This window comes from Maniola jurtina, chromosome 11 (genome assembly GCF_905333055.1).
Source record: "Maniola jurtina chromosome 11, ilManJurt1.1, whole genome shotgun sequence".
Taxonomy (NCBI): domain Eukaryota; kingdom Metazoa; phylum Arthropoda; class Insecta; order Lepidoptera; family Nymphalidae; genus Maniola; species Maniola jurtina.
Window position 1 is genome coordinate 1,707,094 of NC_060039.1, and position 18,548 is coordinate 1,725,641.

Consider the following 18,548-nt stretch of genomic DNA (forward strand, 5'->3'; position numbering starts at 1 on the left):
ACCCTCGGTGCGCGAGTCTGACTTGCACTAGGCCGGTTTTATTATTTCAAAGGGGTAAAGTTTGTAAGTTTCTTTGTAGAGGGTAATCGCTGGAACTACTGGACCGATTTTGGAAATTCATTCACCAGTAGAGAGCTACATTATTCTTGAGTGACATAGGCTATATTTTATTTTCAAAATAATTAGAGATCGCTACGAAAATCGTAATAAGCTACCCGTGCGTAGCCGGGGCGAGTCGCTAGTTGGTAAGTAGTAACCGTTACAGAAGATCCTAGAACCGCCTGGTATCTTTAAATTGGCCGTTGGCAGAAGCAAGCAAATACGAGTAAGTTATAAATACACACTATGTAGGTACTCTAGGAAATTTTTAACCCCCGATCCAAAAAGAGGGGTGTTATAAGTTTGACGTGTCATGTTTCTGTGTATCTGTGTATCTGTCTGTGGCATCGTAGCTCCTAAAGTAATGAACCGATTTTAATTTAGTTTTTTTGTTTGAAAGTTGGCTTGATCGAGAGTGTTCTTAGCTATAATTTAAGAAAATCGGTTCAGCCGTTTGAAAGTTATCAGCTCTTTTCTAGTTACTGTAACCTCCACTTGTCGGGGGTGTTATAAATTTTTAATTTACACTTGCGTTAACAAGTAATAATATTTAGTCTTACCAGATTTCATTAAACTAGCTTCCCTTTTCATAGCAGTTCTTGGAGTAGACTTTACACAAAACAAGGCAGTAAAGTTAGTAGCGTTTACTGGTAAATTGACAGCATCTGGCACTCTTATGGAAACGTTCACATGTACTGTAGGTATACATCTGAATATGTAAGCTGCACTGATATTATAGGCACCGACTGCAAAATCTGGAACAAGAATGGATTTTTAAGCTCAAAAATAGGATGCAAAAGCCGTAATAGCTTAATGGTTAAGACATCAGTGTCCCATTCGGGAGGTCCAAGTTTTGATCAGGGCACTCCCTTTCTAACTTTTCGGAGTTATGTTCGTTTTAAATATCATTTGTTTCGTCGGTAAAGGAAAACATCGTGAAGAAATCTGCATGCCGCAGAAGTTTCCATAATGTTAGCAAAAGTGTGTGAAGTTTGCCAATCCATGTCATGATCCTTTTTCATTCTGAAAGTCATCTTAATATTAAGCTGGTGATAGGTAAGGTGTTGATACTATTAAGTAGGTACCTATATTACTATTAAGTATTTATGCTTTTTGTAATCTTAGTAGATTTATTAAACTTATTCGGTGCGAATTCAATTTTTTATAATAAACTGGAGGATGCCCGCGACTTCGTCCGCGTGGATTTCGGTTTTTAAAGATCCTATGGGGACTATTTGATTTTCCGGGATAAAAAGCTGCCTATGTCAGTTGCAGGAACGCAAGCTACCTCGGTTCCAAATTTCATGCAAATCGGTTGAGCGGATGGGTATTTAGGAATCCCGTGGGAACTCTTGATTTTCCGGGATAAAAAGTAGCCTATGTCCAACCCTGGGATATAAGCTAACTCTGTACCTTTCGTCAAAATCGGTTAAACTGTTGGGGCGTGAAAAGGTAGCAGGCAGACAGACACACTTTTGCATTTATAATATTATAGTATGGATCATAATAATGATGATGATGATGATACAATGATTAGTATATAAAATTATACATAAATGGTACCTAATAATACGAAAAATAAACCAATTCTTACCATTACAGTTATTGTCGTCCATATCTACACCTTTTGATATCGAGTAGCCAAAGGTTTTCGATTCCGCAACCACGATCCTCTGGTCATATTGCTTGTTTAGACCTTTCTTACCACCCCTGTATATGTACACAGCACCCTTTCCTTCATCTTCCCATGGCGCTCCTATGGCAATATCTACGACAAGCAAGATATTTATGGGTCTATGACCATCTGAGATGATAGGCTCAAACATTTATTTAACTTTATTTTGATCATGGAAACTACTCTTTCTTTAGTTTCTAACAATTTCTTTTTTGTAATAGTAGGTAATTTATTAACTAGGTACTTTAGATGATTTCCGCGACTTAGTCGGCTTGTTTTATTTTCGAGAATCCCGTGGGAGCTTTTTTTGGCTGCAAACTGACCTGCTATCAAGTGATGATGCAGCCTAAGATGGAGCTCTGATTTTACGGGCCAAAAAGTATCCGATATCTGTTTTCGGGATGCAAGCTATCTCTATACCAAGCAGATGATGCCTGCGATATCATCGACGTAGATTTAGTTTTTTTCAAAAATCCTGTGGGAACTCTTTGATTTTCTGGAATAAAAAGTACCCTTTTGTCTTTTTTCGGTATGCAAACTATAGTCTATACCAAACATCAAATTTCAAAATCACTTAACAGAGCTCTCTCCGTCACTTACTCCATACAATCGTAGTTCCCATTTCATTTGAATATTAAGCAACCAAAGTCCATGAAATTTTGCAGACATAGTCTAGAAACTAATATCTGTGTCTGTGGTGTTTTAGATTTTTCTAAAAATATGTAGTTTTAAAATTACAGGGGCTCAAAGATTTGTATTTTTCTTTAAAAAAAGGCCCAACTTTGTGCTCGTTTTTCTAGACAACGAAGCAATTTAATGAAATTTGGAAAAACCACAGACCTAGAAAATTTAATGAATATTATGTAGTAAAAAAATTATCGTTATATATTTTATATTGTTATAATTATGTGGGAACTACGAAAACCAGAAATTACACCCAGAAATCTTGAAAATTTCGTGCTGTCTCGATTTGTGCAAGCGGGGTGGTGAAGTGCGGGGGACGACACGTGAAACTGACAGAAACTGACAGTCTAAACACACGGGCCACATTTAGACTGCACCCAACTCCAAACTTGTCGATAGGTCTAACTAAATACACTGGTACATTTCAACTTGCGTTAGACGTATGCGTTACCTACTAAGACGTTGCCTGTAGATAAAAATATGTCTCATGTTTGCTGGCAATAGCGCATGCATCAAACCCTGCAAGTTGCAACTCTCTTGCAACCTATTCCTCACGCAATACGCACATCTTTAATATTATAATTTTTGACAATGTATACTATATGTAATGCCATATCACAGGTCACTCTCTGATTTATTGCTAACAATTTACTTCCAAATGCAAAGAAATCTAAGTGTGTTGAATTCACACTGCCCAATACCAGGACCTTAAATGACATAAATTCATTGATAAATAATCATATGTTGAAAATAAAGGAGAACCCCGTGTTTCTCGGTATAATGTTAGATGCAAAGCTTCTATGGAACACCCACATATCAACACTTGATGGTAAACTCAGCTCTGCTGCTTACACTGTTAGAAAAATTCGACAGGTACTGACGTGGAAACTGCAAAAATTGTATATTTTGCTTATTTTCACTGTATTATGTCTTACGGACTCTTGCTATGAGATAAAGCGGTAGATATTGAGAAAAAAATGTATTACAGAAAAGGACAGGACGTGCAATTTATAATTTAAAACCGCGCGCTGCCATACAATAAAAATATAAGGAAATAAGTACCTTATCTATTATCTTATAGTAGCTTCTAAATATATTTACAACTAGCTAATGCCCGCAGCTTCGCTCGCGTGGATTTAGGTTTTTAAAAATCCCGATCCTTTCATTTCCCAGAACAAAAGTTGCCTCTCCGTAATAGCCCGTCCCCGGGATGCAATTTGTTTCTGTATCACGTAAGAATATTTAAACGGATGATCCTTTTCAAATCCCGAGGGATCACCAGGATTTAGGAATGCAATTTCTTACAGCATCAGGGTTGAGGTCAACGACAAAGTGTTTACTTGGTATAGATACCTTCAATATCAATTAATAATCGACACTTTTTAAATCCCATTAGCTTTAGTAGTTAGGTCCCCTGCAACATCAGGGTTGAGGAGTTGGAATCCAAATTTTTTATTGAACAATGTCGCAAACTTTCTTTATCGATTAAAAAAACTACCCAAAATTACGCAGTTAGGTTACCTGCCAAATTTCATGGTTTTGAGTCAACGGGAAGTACCCTAGAGGTTTTCTTGACACACACGACAGACAGAGAGATAGACAACAAAGTGATCCTATAAGAGTTCCGTTTTTCATTTTGAGGTACGAAACCCTAGAAAACGTAGGATCGGCATTCCGAACCAGTGGTAAATTTTTCTGACCATCCAAAAACACTTTGAAGTTTACCTAAAAGTTCACAGGAATAAAAATTTATCATTGCATTCCATTCCATTTCATTCTATTCCATTCTGTTCAAAGATAAATAGATAATAAAAATATTTGTCACCGAAACAATAATTTACGATACATCGACCAATATCAATTTTACTGATGACAATCTGACTATTACCAAAGTGAACGACTACTATAATATCTATTATATACGACTAACATAATATGTATTATAAATTGTGTGCCGTTTGCATTCTCACTAGGTTCTCATTAAGTTTGTTTTATTTGGTTAAACTTTCTGGCATTTATATTGTTATGACGTTTAATTGGCAAAGAGTCTGTTTATTGGCTGAAACTCAAAAATTCAGCCATTCACAACAAAGAAAATATTGTAATAATGATTGATGCAGCTTTCTGTAATTGAAAACAAAATATTTGACATTAACTTGAATGTGACAGTGTTTTCCGAATAGGGTTGCCAGAGGCCCCGTATTTTACTGGTTACCCCGTATTTCAGGATACAGAAACCTGTAATTATGAAAATAAAATACGGGGCAAATAAAACTAAATATTTTTAGGGTTCCGTAACTCAAAAGCAAAAAAGAACTCTTATAGGATCACTTCGTTGTCTGTCAGTCTATCAGTCTTTCTGTCTGTCCGTCTGTCCATCTGTCCTTCTATCCGTCTGTCATGTGTTCATGAACAAATATTAGTATTTTCAATTTTCAAAGTAAGATAACTACATATATCAAGTGGGTTATCATATGAAAGGGCTTTACCTGTTCATTCTAAAACAGATTTTTATTTATTTTTATGCATATTTTTTTAATGCATAACAGTTTTTGATTTCTCGAGTAAAATGTCGGAAAAAATACCCGAATACGGAACCCTCGGTGCGTGGGTCTGACTCGCACTTGGCCGGTTTTTTACAAATTCAGCAGGAGCTGGCTGGCGAAATCAAACACTGACGTTATGTCCAGTAGAAAGAATATTTTCCTTTTGCGGCAATGCGTAGCCGAAACCCACTCGATATTGATCATGGTCGTAGCCAAGGCGGCGGGGCTTGGTTTGAGGATGTAAGCCTTTTTTTATACAAGTTAGCCCGTGACTTTAATCTTTTCTAGTGGTAAGTGATGATGCAGTCTAATTTCTTGGCCGTTAGGGCCATACTAACCATATAACTAGCCATGACCGAAGCCTCCCACCAGACCAGAAATTTCGAAATGGCGACTGCGCCTGGGAAGCCGTCAAAAACCTAAGCCTAAAATAATACTTACACTATTTCTTGCATTTGCTTACCAATTTTTTTTTGGAAATATATCAAACATTTCGCGCTCACTTCACTCGCGCTTTGAATTTCTATTACTTGGTGTAAACCCCGCAATTTCGTTTGCATGAATTTAGATTTTTAAAAATTCCGTGGGGGATTTTCCGGGCTAAAAAGCCGCCTAAAAAAAATGTCTGGGATGCAAGTTACCTCTGAATAGTAAGTACCAAAATTTTGGTAAAGAAGATGGGCCGTGAAAGGTTAACAAATAGATAGGCAAATAGATATACTGTCGTATTCGTAATATTAGTATGGATAGGAAGCTTTAAAAATAAAATCTTGCTATGGCTACACTCGTTTCCCTTTCATTTAAATTTTTTCTGTATTGAACCAAAAACACTTACGCTCACTGCGCTCGCGCTTTTTTATTGTTGTATTTTATCTCACTGTCAAATTGAAAGGCGAAATTCCACTAACCAGGTAATTAGCCCATAAAGTTGAGCGAATGTTTTTTTCCTCATGACAGGATTCAGTTCCGGCCCTAATAAAACCTCTCCCGCAATCGATTCCTGGCTACGGCCATAGTATTGATACTGTGAAGGTGGAATTACAAATTAAATGTAATTTTAAGTTGAAATGAGAAGATTGTATGCATGAAATGTATAACATTTTGCTTTACAACACTAAGAGTTTTTAAAAGCTATTTAAATAAATAAATCTTTTATTTAAAACCACATTGCAAACACAGTTCACCAATCAAGATACGGCAACATACAGAGAAAAAATACAAAACTTATAAATAAACTGAAATATCTAAATAGGCTTTCCATGCATTTCAGAGAGAAACACCGCCTATATATATATTCTTCAAATACTTCAAAATTTCAAATTTCTTCAAATCTAAACCCCGTATTTTTGATGGTGGTAGCCTGTAAATAAAAAAAAGAGCCAGGTGGCAACCCTACTTCGACCTAGACAGAATGAAAAATTGTTTTCATTACTCGGTATGCCTACTGCCATAGTGTGACAGAAAGTGTGACGGTAGTTGTGACCTCTGATTGGCCGACTCTCTTTCACTATTTGCTAAAATTGATGATTGCAACAACAATTTTTTCTTTTTTGTAATCGAAAACAGAACACGGACGTCAAACAGGTTGACTAATTGCAATCATTTCTGACCGGCTAACATTGTTCCGCTAGTGGCTCAAACTCACTGTCGCAGCAAGAACATGGTAAATTCAGCCAATCACAGCAATTTGAAATTTGGTTATCACAAATGTACCGATCTAGGAACCGAGAATGCACGAACCAGGGCAGATAGAGATAAGAACAATAATATCATACGTAGGAAATCGACGGGGGATCGTTGGCAAGGATAGCCACGCGGGGAAAAATATGCTGACAAACAGACAGGCACTGGCCTCTAAAATATTACCATTAAATCCATCGCCGTCAATGTCTCCCAAATCAGCGATAGAACTACCAAAACGAGCACCACTCTCCTCAGTTCCGGATACATAACTTGCTGCATCTAATGTAAAGTTTACACCCTAAAACAAAAAATAGATAGAATTTACGTTATTTTCCGATGACTCTTTTCATTTTATGAAGGTAGACTGAACTACGCGACCGCGACATGCAACATCGATATGCGATAGTTTAGAAACAACTAAGTATCTACTTATAGAAAATTCTAAGTATACTTAATTTTTTTTAAATTCTAATACAAGTTAGCCCTTTACTGCAATCTCACCTGGTGGTAAGTGATGATGCAGTTTAAGATGAAAGCGGGCTAATCTGGAAGAGGTATGGCGGTTTTTATTAAGCCCAAGCCCTTTTGATTTCTACATGGTATCGTACAGGAACGCTAAATCACTTGGTGGTACGGCACGGCTTTGCCAGTAGTGTGGTAACACAGATTTAGGTTAAGATTTCTGTGGTTGGTAACTAGCCAAGGCCGAAGCCTCCCACGAGACCAGACCAGAGATTTAGAAATTATAAAATTCAAAACTCCAGCCGGGAATCGATTCCGGAACCCCGGACCCCCCCCACTAATAAGACCACAGCGCTTACCACTGCACCAGGTAGGTCATCAAATATTCTATCATGAGATCTGTCTAGATCTATTCCGTCATTGATGGTTCCTTATGAACTCCAACTTTTAGGTTCCGTATCTCCAAAGAAAAAAAGGAACGCTCACAGGATTACTTCATTGCCTATCTGTCAAGACCCATCAAGGGAAACAAAACCTATAGGATATTTCCCGTTGACCAGCATTATGAAAGGCAAGTAGCAATGTCAAGTAAAGGGAAAAATCCGTAAATTGTGAATATATGGTTAAATTTTTATGTATACAATTAAATGTGTTATTTCTCGCTCGACGGTAAGTGATTCTTCGTGTGCGAGTCCGACTCGGACTTGACGGGTTTTTGGATCTTACCTGTGTATTTGTCAAGTAAACAAACACAGCCCCTTGATCATAGTGCAATATCCCGTCCTTCCTCACGTAGTTAGGGGCTCCCACCAAGAGGTCAACCATTCCATCACCATTGACGTCAGTGCAGCACAACGTCGCACCGAAGTAGGAGCCGAGCTGGTCGCCCACCACTCTATATTTAATGTTTAGGGGACTGCTTTCTCTTATTGATGGTTCGAATATAAGTACCTGGAAAATATAAAGTCCATACATTGACGTAGGTTAATAAGTACGGCAGCTCACGAACAGTATTTACATCGCTCAAGTGGCCAGGTTTGCACACATACAGTCCGACAAGGCTCTTTTGGCGCGTGGCCAAAATTGGAACTAAAGTCGCCATCTTGAGAAGTGCACTTGTTTGATAGTTCGCTGTGTCAGCATAGAGCTACAACAGCGCCCTCATTCAAGTGCCAAAAGAGCCTTGGACTGTACACGCATCTATGTTTCTTATTACGAAATATGGAAAAAAGTTTTTTTTCTTCGCGGCATCGGTGAGAAAATAATCGTGCTCCGTAATTTTTTAATTTTTGACGAAAAGAAACATTAAAAAATGGTGAAATATTGTATTGTGCGTGGATGTACAAGTGGTTTAGCATCTGATCGGAAAAATAGAGTGAAAAACAATTTACGTCAATCATCATTATTTAAAGTACCAAAGGTAATATCTTCATAGTAGCACATTGAAATATTGAATGTGTAAAATTATTATTTGCTTAATTAATCATGGTTTTTTTTTAATATTATATACACGTATATTAAACGTTGATATCATTTCAAATTAGCGCACAACAGCCCGCTTTTATTGAGATAACTTAGCGATCGCAGCGCCTCACTTATTTTGTCCGTATTTCGGGGACACTATTTTCTACAGCGATCGTTCTCCTTCTCTCTAACCTCCATGACATAAGGTTTATCGACTGAAATAAGGCAATATACTTTTATTCAAGACCTCAATCTTGTCACCGGCAGTAAAAAAAGCATTAAAGTCGAAAAAAAAATAACAAAAATATTTTATTAAAAAAACGAAACACTTATATAACACATTTGAAACTATTTGAAATAGAGACTTTGTCTTTTTTTTCGGACCGCATTTTGAAGCACTGATTCCAAATCTTGTAGATACTCAAATCGCTGAGTCCAAATTATCCTATACTAGAGGATTCCCACGACTTCGTCCGCGAGAATTTAGGTTTTTAAAGATCCCGTGGGAATTTGATTTTTCGGTATAAAAAGTTGCCTATGTCAATTACAGCGACGCAAGCTACCTCGGTAAGCGGGTGGGTTTTTGGGAATCCCGTGGGAACTCTTTGATTTTGCGGGATAAAAAGTAGCCTATGTCCATCCCAGGGATATTATAAGCTAAACCAAATTTCGTCAGAATCAGTTAAACTGTTGGGCCGTGAAAAGGTAGCAGACAGACAGACAGATTCTTCAGATTTCGCATTTATAATATTAGTATAGATAGTATGGATGTAGTTTAATTCTATGGTGACTAGTAAATAATTGATATATCCAAAAATCAGATTTCACAGAAGTAAAAAAGCATTTGATTTTGTTACTCACTTGACCATATCCATGATGCGATCTCGGAGCCCCAGCAACGATTAGATTTGTTCCGTTTCTTTCAAATATACCGGATTCAACGCTGTAACCTATTGAAAAACAAGTGTAAATTAAAAATTTATTAGGTTACAGTAACTAGGAAAGAGCTGATAACTGTCAAACGGCTGAACCGATTTTCTTGGATCATAGCTAAGAACACTCTCGATCAAGTCACCTTTCAAACAAAAAAAACTAAATTAAATCGGTTCATTAGTTTCGGAGCTACGATGCCACAAACAGATACACAGATACACACGTCAAACTTATAACACCCCTCTTTTTGGATCGGGGGTTAAAAAAAACTAGACTATTGTGCCTTCTCAACTATTGCATCATCAGCTTTTCAAAATATAGTTAGGTTTACAACTAGCTGTTGCCCGCGACTTTGTCCGCGTGGATTTAGTTTATTAAAAACCCGTTTGAATCTTTGATTTTGCTAACGTAAGCTGACTAAATGATCAAAAATATGATTCATTTTGATAATAATATCAATAAATACTTGCCTAAATAGTCATCTGGGCCTAATTCTTTGGTGTAATATGGATTTATGGTGGTCTGCTTGCTCAAGTAGGAATTCTTGAAGTTTTTGTCGATGGGCCGGTACTCAACAACGCCACCTGGAGCGAAATAAACTAACTATTACAGACATGAAAAACTGTGTATGCTAATATTTACTGATAAGATACCGCAAAACAACGTGATTTTAAATAAACCTATATTTTTTAAACTTTATCAATGTATTGCAAAAAAAAACATCTGACTGACGCTAGAGTTCAACGAACGTTGTGCAGATAGGTACCACAGCATCAATGCCACGTCGTAGGTTAGGCATTGACTCCGAGTATAGGTACACGTTATACATTGCGGGTTAGAAAATACTAAAACTACAAGTAAATACCTATAAGGCAAATGGTTATTGGTATTGAATTGTGTTTAGGTAGCATAACCATAGCGCAAAATATTTGCTAACGTATAAAAAAACAAAAGAAGCTTTTTAATAGTTGTTTGTGTTAGAAATATAATATTTATGTGGTATGCATACAACGTAACACACATATGTACTTACTCTGTGGCTTGTCCTCGCCTCTTTCTCTCTCTGCCCAACCTTCCAATGACGCGCACTGTGTGTGAGTCTTTTATTTTTGTAATATTAATTGATTCGTTTAATATTCAAGTATGTGTAAGGATATTACTGACGATAATTAAGTATGTGTGGTTTATTATGTGAAATAAACAAACTCATAATGTGATTGTGATATTATTTCTGGCCGTTGTAACCACTGCTCGATCCTTGTGACCTTCCAAGAGTTTGGCATTCAAATAGTTACGTGTACCTGTCCATTGCAATAGGCCAGGCGCGCCGAGGATAACGCCAGTTTCGGACACTTTGACCGAAAAGCCGGCTTGACCATACGCGTAGTAATTGAGATTGGTACCAAACTCTCCATACTCTGGCCGCCGATCGTCACTCAAGAAGGCTTGGCTTCCTGAAACATATTCCAATAAAAATTCCTCTTCAGTTCCAAACTTTTTTTTTTTATTTTTTTTTTTTATTGAAAATATTACAATAAAACTTAAAGCTAGCCTTATCTAATTACTATACAAATCATGCCCGCGTGGAATGGTGCCAAGAATACTGGCTGCATTTCCGCGTTGGACAGCCAGGCTGATCCGTTGCGCAAAAAATGAGCCAGCCCTTCTGTCACCCGATGAGGCTATTAAACGCGGTGAAATGTCTCGTAAAAATTTCTTTGCACTAAGACTCCATGGCCCCAGGGTCTCCACGGCAAACGGAACAAAAATGTAACTCTCAATAAGAGAGTTCCAAACTGTGTTTAAAATTTCAAGCCTCTTGCTCATCGGAAGTTTAAAATCGATTGCAATATTTGTGCCGGGCAGACAGACAAACAATCTAACAAACACAAAGACAAAAAGCGAGTTAGTAAAAACGTGATAAAATAAAATTAGCGAGTGTCCTCTATAATGTCCTCAGCATAATATGATGATGATGGAATAGGTAAGGCTTGCCAATGAAAAAAAAACCGGCCAAGTGCGAGTCGGACTCGCGCACCGAGGGTTCCATACTCGTGTGTACCGACGGACGGAGGGACAGACAGACAACAAAGTGATCCTATAAGGGTTCCGTTTTTCCTTTGGACGTACGGAACCCTAAAAATATTACCAAATCAATATAAAAATTCAATTCTTACTGGGATCCAATAAAGGCAGGTATTCCTTTCCCATTCTCGACGACAGCATGTAACACATTCCGTTTTGCAGCAAATGCGTATTTTTGTACGGCTTGGTCCACCGCGGTGCACAGATCTGCAATAATCGAAACGTTGCTTTTTTTCAGACTATAAATATAATTATAGACATATTAAATATCAATAAATACTAACTATTATTCTCTAACTAAGCTAAAAGCTTGTAATTAGAGTAGTAGTGTCATATGTAGGTAAGACACTTTTTACGGCATTTCATGTACAAAACATTTTGGCCGTAAATGCACTTCTTAAATCAATCTCAATCAATTAATTTAAGAAGTGGAGACATCAAAATCCATACTAATATTATAAATGCGAAAGAGTGTTCGTCTGTCTGCCTGTCTGTCTGCTACCTTTTCACGGCCCAACAGTGTGACGAAATTTGGTACAGGGTTAGCCCGGGATATATCCCGGGGACGGACATAGGCTACTTTTTATCCCGGAAAATCAAAGAGTTCCCACGGGATTCCTAAAGTCCCATCTACTTAACCGATTTGTATGAAACTTGGTACCGAAGTAGCTTGCGTCTCTGTAATCGATGAAATAGGCAAATATTGTACCTCAGAAAATCAAACAGTTCCCACGGGATCTATAAAAATCCAAATCCACGCGGACGAAGTCGTGGGCATCCTCTAGTTATTGATATATTGTGGCTCCCTTCGTCAGAGCTTGATATCAAACATATCAACTAAACAGCTTCCAAAAAATATTTTCTTACGAACACAGCTCCATTAGGCGTAGCGCTAAGCGTTGCTCCAAACCACATGTCATCTTTGAACAGCTCTTCCCGCCCGAAGGACCTTGCGAAGATTCTGTCCTCGACTGAAAATGCAAAAAACTCCTGTCACGATTTAGTCCATAAGTTTTCGTGTCCATTCCGCCACGTTTGGAATAAATATAAAGTTGAAAATTAAAACCCGACTGCGATCTTCTTAATAAACGCTGAAATATTATAGTACAAACTGTTTTTCTGTCGCTTGGTATATATTACTAGCTGATGCCCGCGACTTCGTTCGCGTGGATGTAGTTTTTTAAAAATCCCGTGGGAACTCTTTGATTTTCCGGGATAAAAAGTAGCCTATGTGCTAATCCAGAGTATAATCTATCTCCATTCTAAATTTCAGCCTAATCCGTCCAGTAGTTTTTGCGTTTTTGGAGTAACAAACATACACACACACACACACAAACTTTCGCCTTTATAATATTAGTGTGATTGTTGTAGTACATTTATTGTCATGAACTCAGAATTTTCTTCTCTTTCATTTGACATCCCAATCGATACAATAGCAAAAAATTTTTTTTTGCCACAACGCATTGTGAACATCGATGATTGTGAGCTATTGTCGCTTAGTGAGCAATTTCGGTCTTTGAGCGTAACACATCTAGCGGTTAGAAATAAAGTCTTACTTTCTTCACCCACTCCTATAGGCAGGCAAGAGACGTTATGGTACGTATCCAAATCTTGTACGGGGCATTTGAATACTTCCCCTGATGTTATTCTCCGGTTTAAACTGCTTTTTGCTTTTGGCGCACCGACGATCAACCTATGAACAAGATGATTAGTTAAATTACTAGCTGATGCTCGCGACATCGTCCGCATGGATGAAATCCCATCGGTATTACCATCTTTAGAGACTAAGCACCAAAATATGAGTAGTGGCAATCCTGGCAGGGGAAAATTGAAAATTTATAGTTTATAATTTCCAAATTGAGCCTGCTGGAATCGAACATGAGACCTTCACGTTAGAAGACCTCAGCACTCACCAGGGTGCTCCAGGGAGCTCATGAAAACAAAACATTTATTGGAATGACCTCCCAAAACCTACGCGAAGAACTCAAATCCGTAAAGGTTATCCGAATCTCGGAACGAGACTAAAATCAAAGAGTATATAAACACTACGTTCTACCTAAAATGCGAACCTTTAAAAACCCATCTTTATACAAATCCATTCGAGGTAGCCTCCTAGCAACAAATCGTAAGACATCGAATGAGCCAAATATCGATTTTATGAAACTACCTTCATTAGATAAATTAATAATTTTATACAATTTTTGACAGATCAAAACAATTTTTAATAATAACCTTACAGAAAAAGTCGTAAAAGAACAAAGGTAAAAGTGCAAAACATACCTCTGATTACTTAAAATCACAGAATAACCAAAATATTCCGAATCCTTATCCGGATGATAAAATATCTTAGAATTCTCGTGAAATATACTTGAACACTCACAAAACAAAATGTTTACTAACAAAACACTGCACAAAACACTACTCGTTAACATTTTTAAGTTATAAAATTATACTAAGTTATCATTTATTTAACAAAAACAAAGACACATAATTATTATCGTCTAAATATAAAATCACCATCCATCCGTCTCACTGTCTACTTGATAACTAAAATGCTTGATGCTATTATTTTATTTACAATGTAATTGTAAATTAGCCTTATACTAACTTAATTACTTGTCAGCAAAATTGTAACTTTTAACGATATGCTTAAAGACCACTTTCCTGTATCACAATTTTCAGCAATGTATAAGGTTTTCATGACTCATTATTTTAATATTCTGACTCTTATTTTGTTCTAAAAAACGACAATGCATTTCGTATTAGTTATTATACCATTTAAGGAAGTAACATTGATGTTAGGTAACTATTAGTCAATCCCTATGACACAGCGGTGAGGGCATCGATGTGGTGAAGGTCAATATAATGAGGAAACCTGCATGCCCGAGAGTTCCCCATAATGTTCTCGCCTGTTGTGAAGTCTACCAATCCGCGTGGTCGGTGGACTATTGTCTAAATACTTGTCATTTTAAGCGGAGACCAGTGCTCAGTAATGGGCCACTGATGGGTTGAGCTGATCATGATGACACAAAAGACAGAGACAACGCTCTACGAAATCGCTAACTCTTTCTAAAGATCGATGTACAATAAAACTTAAAGCTAGCCTTATCTATGACTAGCTGATGCCCGCAGCTTCGCCCGCGTGGATTGGTCAGATTCCCTGCAGCATCAGGATCGAGGAGTTGGACTCCAAATTTTTTATGAAACAATGTCGCAAAGTTTCTCTATCGATTAAAAAAGAAATGACGCAAATCGGTTTAGAAATCTCGAAGATTTCGGTGTACATAGGTAAAAAAGTAGCCTATGTTACTCCCTGGTCAATTCTCTACTTGTCTGTGAAAGTCCCGTCAAAATCGGTTCAGCCGTTCCCAAGATTAGCCTTTTCAAACAGACAGACAGACAGACAGACAGACAGACAGACAAAAATTTTAAAAACGTGTGATTCAGTTATAGTATCGTTCAAATAACCATATGACCTTAATATGCGGTAGTTATTTCGAAATTACAGACAGACACTCCAATTTTATTTATTAGTATAGATTGTACAAATCATGCCCATATGAAATGGTGCCCAGGACACTGGCTAGATCCCCGCGGTGATCAGCCAGGCTGATCCTTTGCGCATTTATTAATGAGGCATCCGTTTCGACACCAGAAGAGGCAATTAACCACGGGAAAATTATCTTCTAAGAAATATCTTAAAACTATATCTAGAAATATCTTAGAAGTGCTAACCTGGGATCTTACCTGGTGCTAAATAGATGATGATGAGGCAGTCCATAAGGTGGAAGTAGGCCAACCTAGAAGGTACATAGCAGTTTTAATTAAGTAGCTAAATTACATATAACTCTCTTGTAGATTATTATGGCTAAATACCTACTTAGCCAGACAATTACCATTTCAAAAATTAAGTACCTACATCATTTCATGGAAGTAATTATGTATCTTCTATGTACTTAGATAAGTAATTACATCACTACCGTGACTTCGTCGGCATGGATTTAGATTGCGAAGTCGACTTCAGATCTCAAAGCCGGTCTCCTCCAGTTACAGACTTTCTTCCATGTTGCTTCTTTAGCTAGATCGACTGAAATGCGTTTTTATGGTTTCGTACCCATAGGGTAAAAACGGAACCCTATTAATGTCACTCTGCTGTCTGTCTGTATGTCTATCTGTCCATCCGTCTGTCTGTCCGGCGCATGTCACAGCTCGTAGACGATATGATTTACAAACCTGAAATTTTGGCATTTGGTAGGAGTTGACCTGAACCCAAAATGTTGAACGCACCAACGTTATGATATTGTATTTTAGTGGTCTAATGATTCACTAAAGTTACTGGCTAATGACTCATAGGAAATGCTCATATATTTTACCTAAATGAATAATATGACGTTATCAGTTTTTATTTCCCGTCATTCGATAAAATAGAGTACTTACCCCATACTTTTCAAGATTTACTTTTATGGAATGGAATGGAATGGATCGGATCGGATGCGGTGCGGTACAGTGCGGTGCGTTGCGGTGCGTTGCGATGCGGTGCGGTGCGGGGCGGTGTGGTGCGATGCGATGGGATGTGATGCGGTGCGATGCGAATGGAATGGAATCGGATTGGGTCGGATGTGGTGCTGTGCTGTGCGATGCGGCGCGGTGCGATGCGGTGCGATGCAGCGCGATGCGATGCGATGTGATGGGATGCGATGGGGTGGGGTAGGGTGGGATGGAATGGTATAGAATATAATATATTTTTTATTCAAGTAAGTACTTAAACTTTTACAAGATTCAAAATTCAAAATATTTCAAAATTAAATCGTCAAATTAATTTACCACGGGTTCGAAATTTGCTTTCTGCAAATACCGCAAAGCAGTATTTCACGGTTTTCGGATTATTACTATAAGTACTTACTGCCAAATTTCATCATTCTAGAATCTAGGTCAACGGGAAGTACCCTACCTATAGGTTTTCTTCACAGACACGACAGACGGACATAAACATAGACAGGCAGACAAGAAAGTGATCCATTAAAGGTTCCTTTTTTCCTTTTGAGGTACGGAACCCTAAAAAGAGGTCTATGCTTTAAAAAAAATCTACTTGTATTTTTGCTACAACGATATCTAAATGCTGGAGAGGATATGCGTCGTATGTCGTGTGTAACAAAAGTGCAATCAGTACTTGTTTAGCTATAGGGGGACTGTGTGGGTTATTCTGTGAAACAAGCAATAATATTCTTTTCATACTAGCTGATACCCGCAACTTCGTCTGCGTGGTTATAGGTTTTATAAAAATCTATGAGAATTATTTGATTTTCCGTGATATAAAAGTATTCAAACTCAAACTCCCTAAGTACTACTAAGTACTTCCTAATTCCATGCGCAAAACGTTTATTCAAAATATAATGTCGTTAAACCACGAAATAAACTTAAAATCATTAGTCAAATTATCACAAAACATAAGCAGAATCTAAGGTTATCCTTACCATACTCTATAATATAGAAATCAACTTATAAACATTAACAAAACAAAACACACAGAATAACCCTTCAAATTATAAGAGACCATTCAGATGACGCAAATTTTTATCATACGCCATTGAAGTGAACAAACACGTTCCGACAGACGTGATTGTTTGTGTGATGATGACTGACGTGTCTTAACAAAGCACAAAGATTATGGTAAATACAACAATATCCTACATCCTCAAGGTAATTACATCCTTACCTAAGGCTCGATGACACTGGGCTAGTTTACGAGCTGCTAGACGGCGAGTTTAAAAGCTAGCGAGTGAGCGAGTAAGCGAGTGTAGATGACACAGAAAACGTTCCACTCGCTCAGTAGCCAACTAGCTAGCGAGTTGAAACCACGGATTATTTTTACAAGCTGAAAAATGAAGAGGAACATGCGTGGTATAATAGAGTTTCTCAACATCTATGAGCAGATGTTAAAATAACTACTCCTGCGTGAAGTACTTCTCTTAACATTGCATTTCAACTGTCAAGAGCCATATAGTCTTTACATTTGGTACAGATAACTAATTAAGTATAGTAAGTGATTATTTTTCTTGATCAGTGGCGAACTAAGGATGGGGTGGTCACCCCAGGCCACGGGTCTAGGGGGGCCCTAAATCTTGAGAAGAAGAAAAAGTTATGAATATCATAGGATCATTTCTGTAGAGTCAAAGTATTTTTTACGCTCGCTACGCTCCCCTAAATAATTCATGATTAAATCTTGAAAACTCTGCTATTCCGGAATAAAAAGTTGCCTGCATCAATTTCCGAGACGCAAGCTACCTCTGTATCAAACATATAAATTGGTTAAACGGATGGTCCTTTACGAATCCTGTGGAAACTCTTTGCTTTCCGGGATAAAAAGCTTATGTCCTTCCGTAGGATGTAAGCTAACTCTGTACCAAATTTCATCGAAATCGGTTAAACTTTTCACGGGCCGTGAAAAACTAGCAGACAGACAGACACTTTCGCATTTATAATATTAAAGTATGGTTTATGATTTTTTATTTATTTAATTACAGACTTGATTTTTATGTTTGTATAGTATTTTCATATTTTTAACCCCCGACCCAAAAAGAGGGGTGTTATAAGTTTGACGTGTGTATCTGTGTATCTGTCTGTGACATCGTAGCTCCTAAACTAATGAACCGATTTTTATTTAGTTTTTGTCGTTTGAAAGGTGGCTTGATCGAGAGTGTTCTTAGCTATAATCCAAGAAAATCGATTCAGCCGTTTGAAAGTTATCAGCTCTTTTCTAGTTACTGTAACCTTCACTTGTCGGGGAGTTATAAATTTTCAATTTACACTTGTCACTGTATCGTTTCAAGATGTTGTAGTAGTGAACGCGAACGCCACTTATAAACGCGCGTGAGTATTGTATTGTCTGTATAAGCCCGTATCAACATTGCATTCGG

At 37.6% G+C, this 18,548-nt stretch overlaps 1 protein-coding gene across 4 annotated transcripts in view; it reads right to left on the reverse strand.

The window, feature by feature from the left end:
- Positions 1–14,185, reverse strand: part of LOC123869316 (integrin alpha-PS4-like) — a 39,223-nt gene extending 25,038 nt beyond the window's left edge. For 3 of the 4 annotated variants that reach the window (XR_006796862.1, XR_006796861.1, XM_045912182.1), the window contains exons 1-11: positions 13,912–14,185; positions 13,188–13,324; positions 12,499–12,602; positions 11,724–11,838; positions 10,848–11,000; positions 10,017–10,130; positions 9,475–9,563; positions 7,876–8,100; positions 6,871–6,985; positions 1,694–1,867; positions 660–854 (exon numbers count right to left, since the gene is read on the reverse strand). Coding sequence is in view for 2 of the 4 variants with exons in the window: in XM_045912182.1 (XP_045768138.1) it covers positions 660–854; positions 1,694–1,867; positions 6,871–6,985; positions 7,876–8,100; positions 9,475–9,563; positions 10,017–10,130; positions 10,848–11,000; positions 11,724–11,838; positions 12,499–12,602; positions 13,188–13,324; positions 13,912–14,063 (1,573 nt within the window). In the remaining 2 variants the exon portion in view is untranslated. Of the gene's footprint in view, positions 1–659; positions 855–1,693; positions 1,868–6,870; positions 6,986–7,875; positions 8,101–9,474; positions 9,564–10,016; positions 10,131–10,847; positions 11,001–11,723; positions 11,839–12,498; positions 12,603–13,187; positions 13,325–13,911 lie in introns of those variants that run through there. The other variant, XM_045912183.1, reaches the window with a different exon arrangement.
- Positions 14,186–18,548: the final 4,363 nt, after the last annotated feature.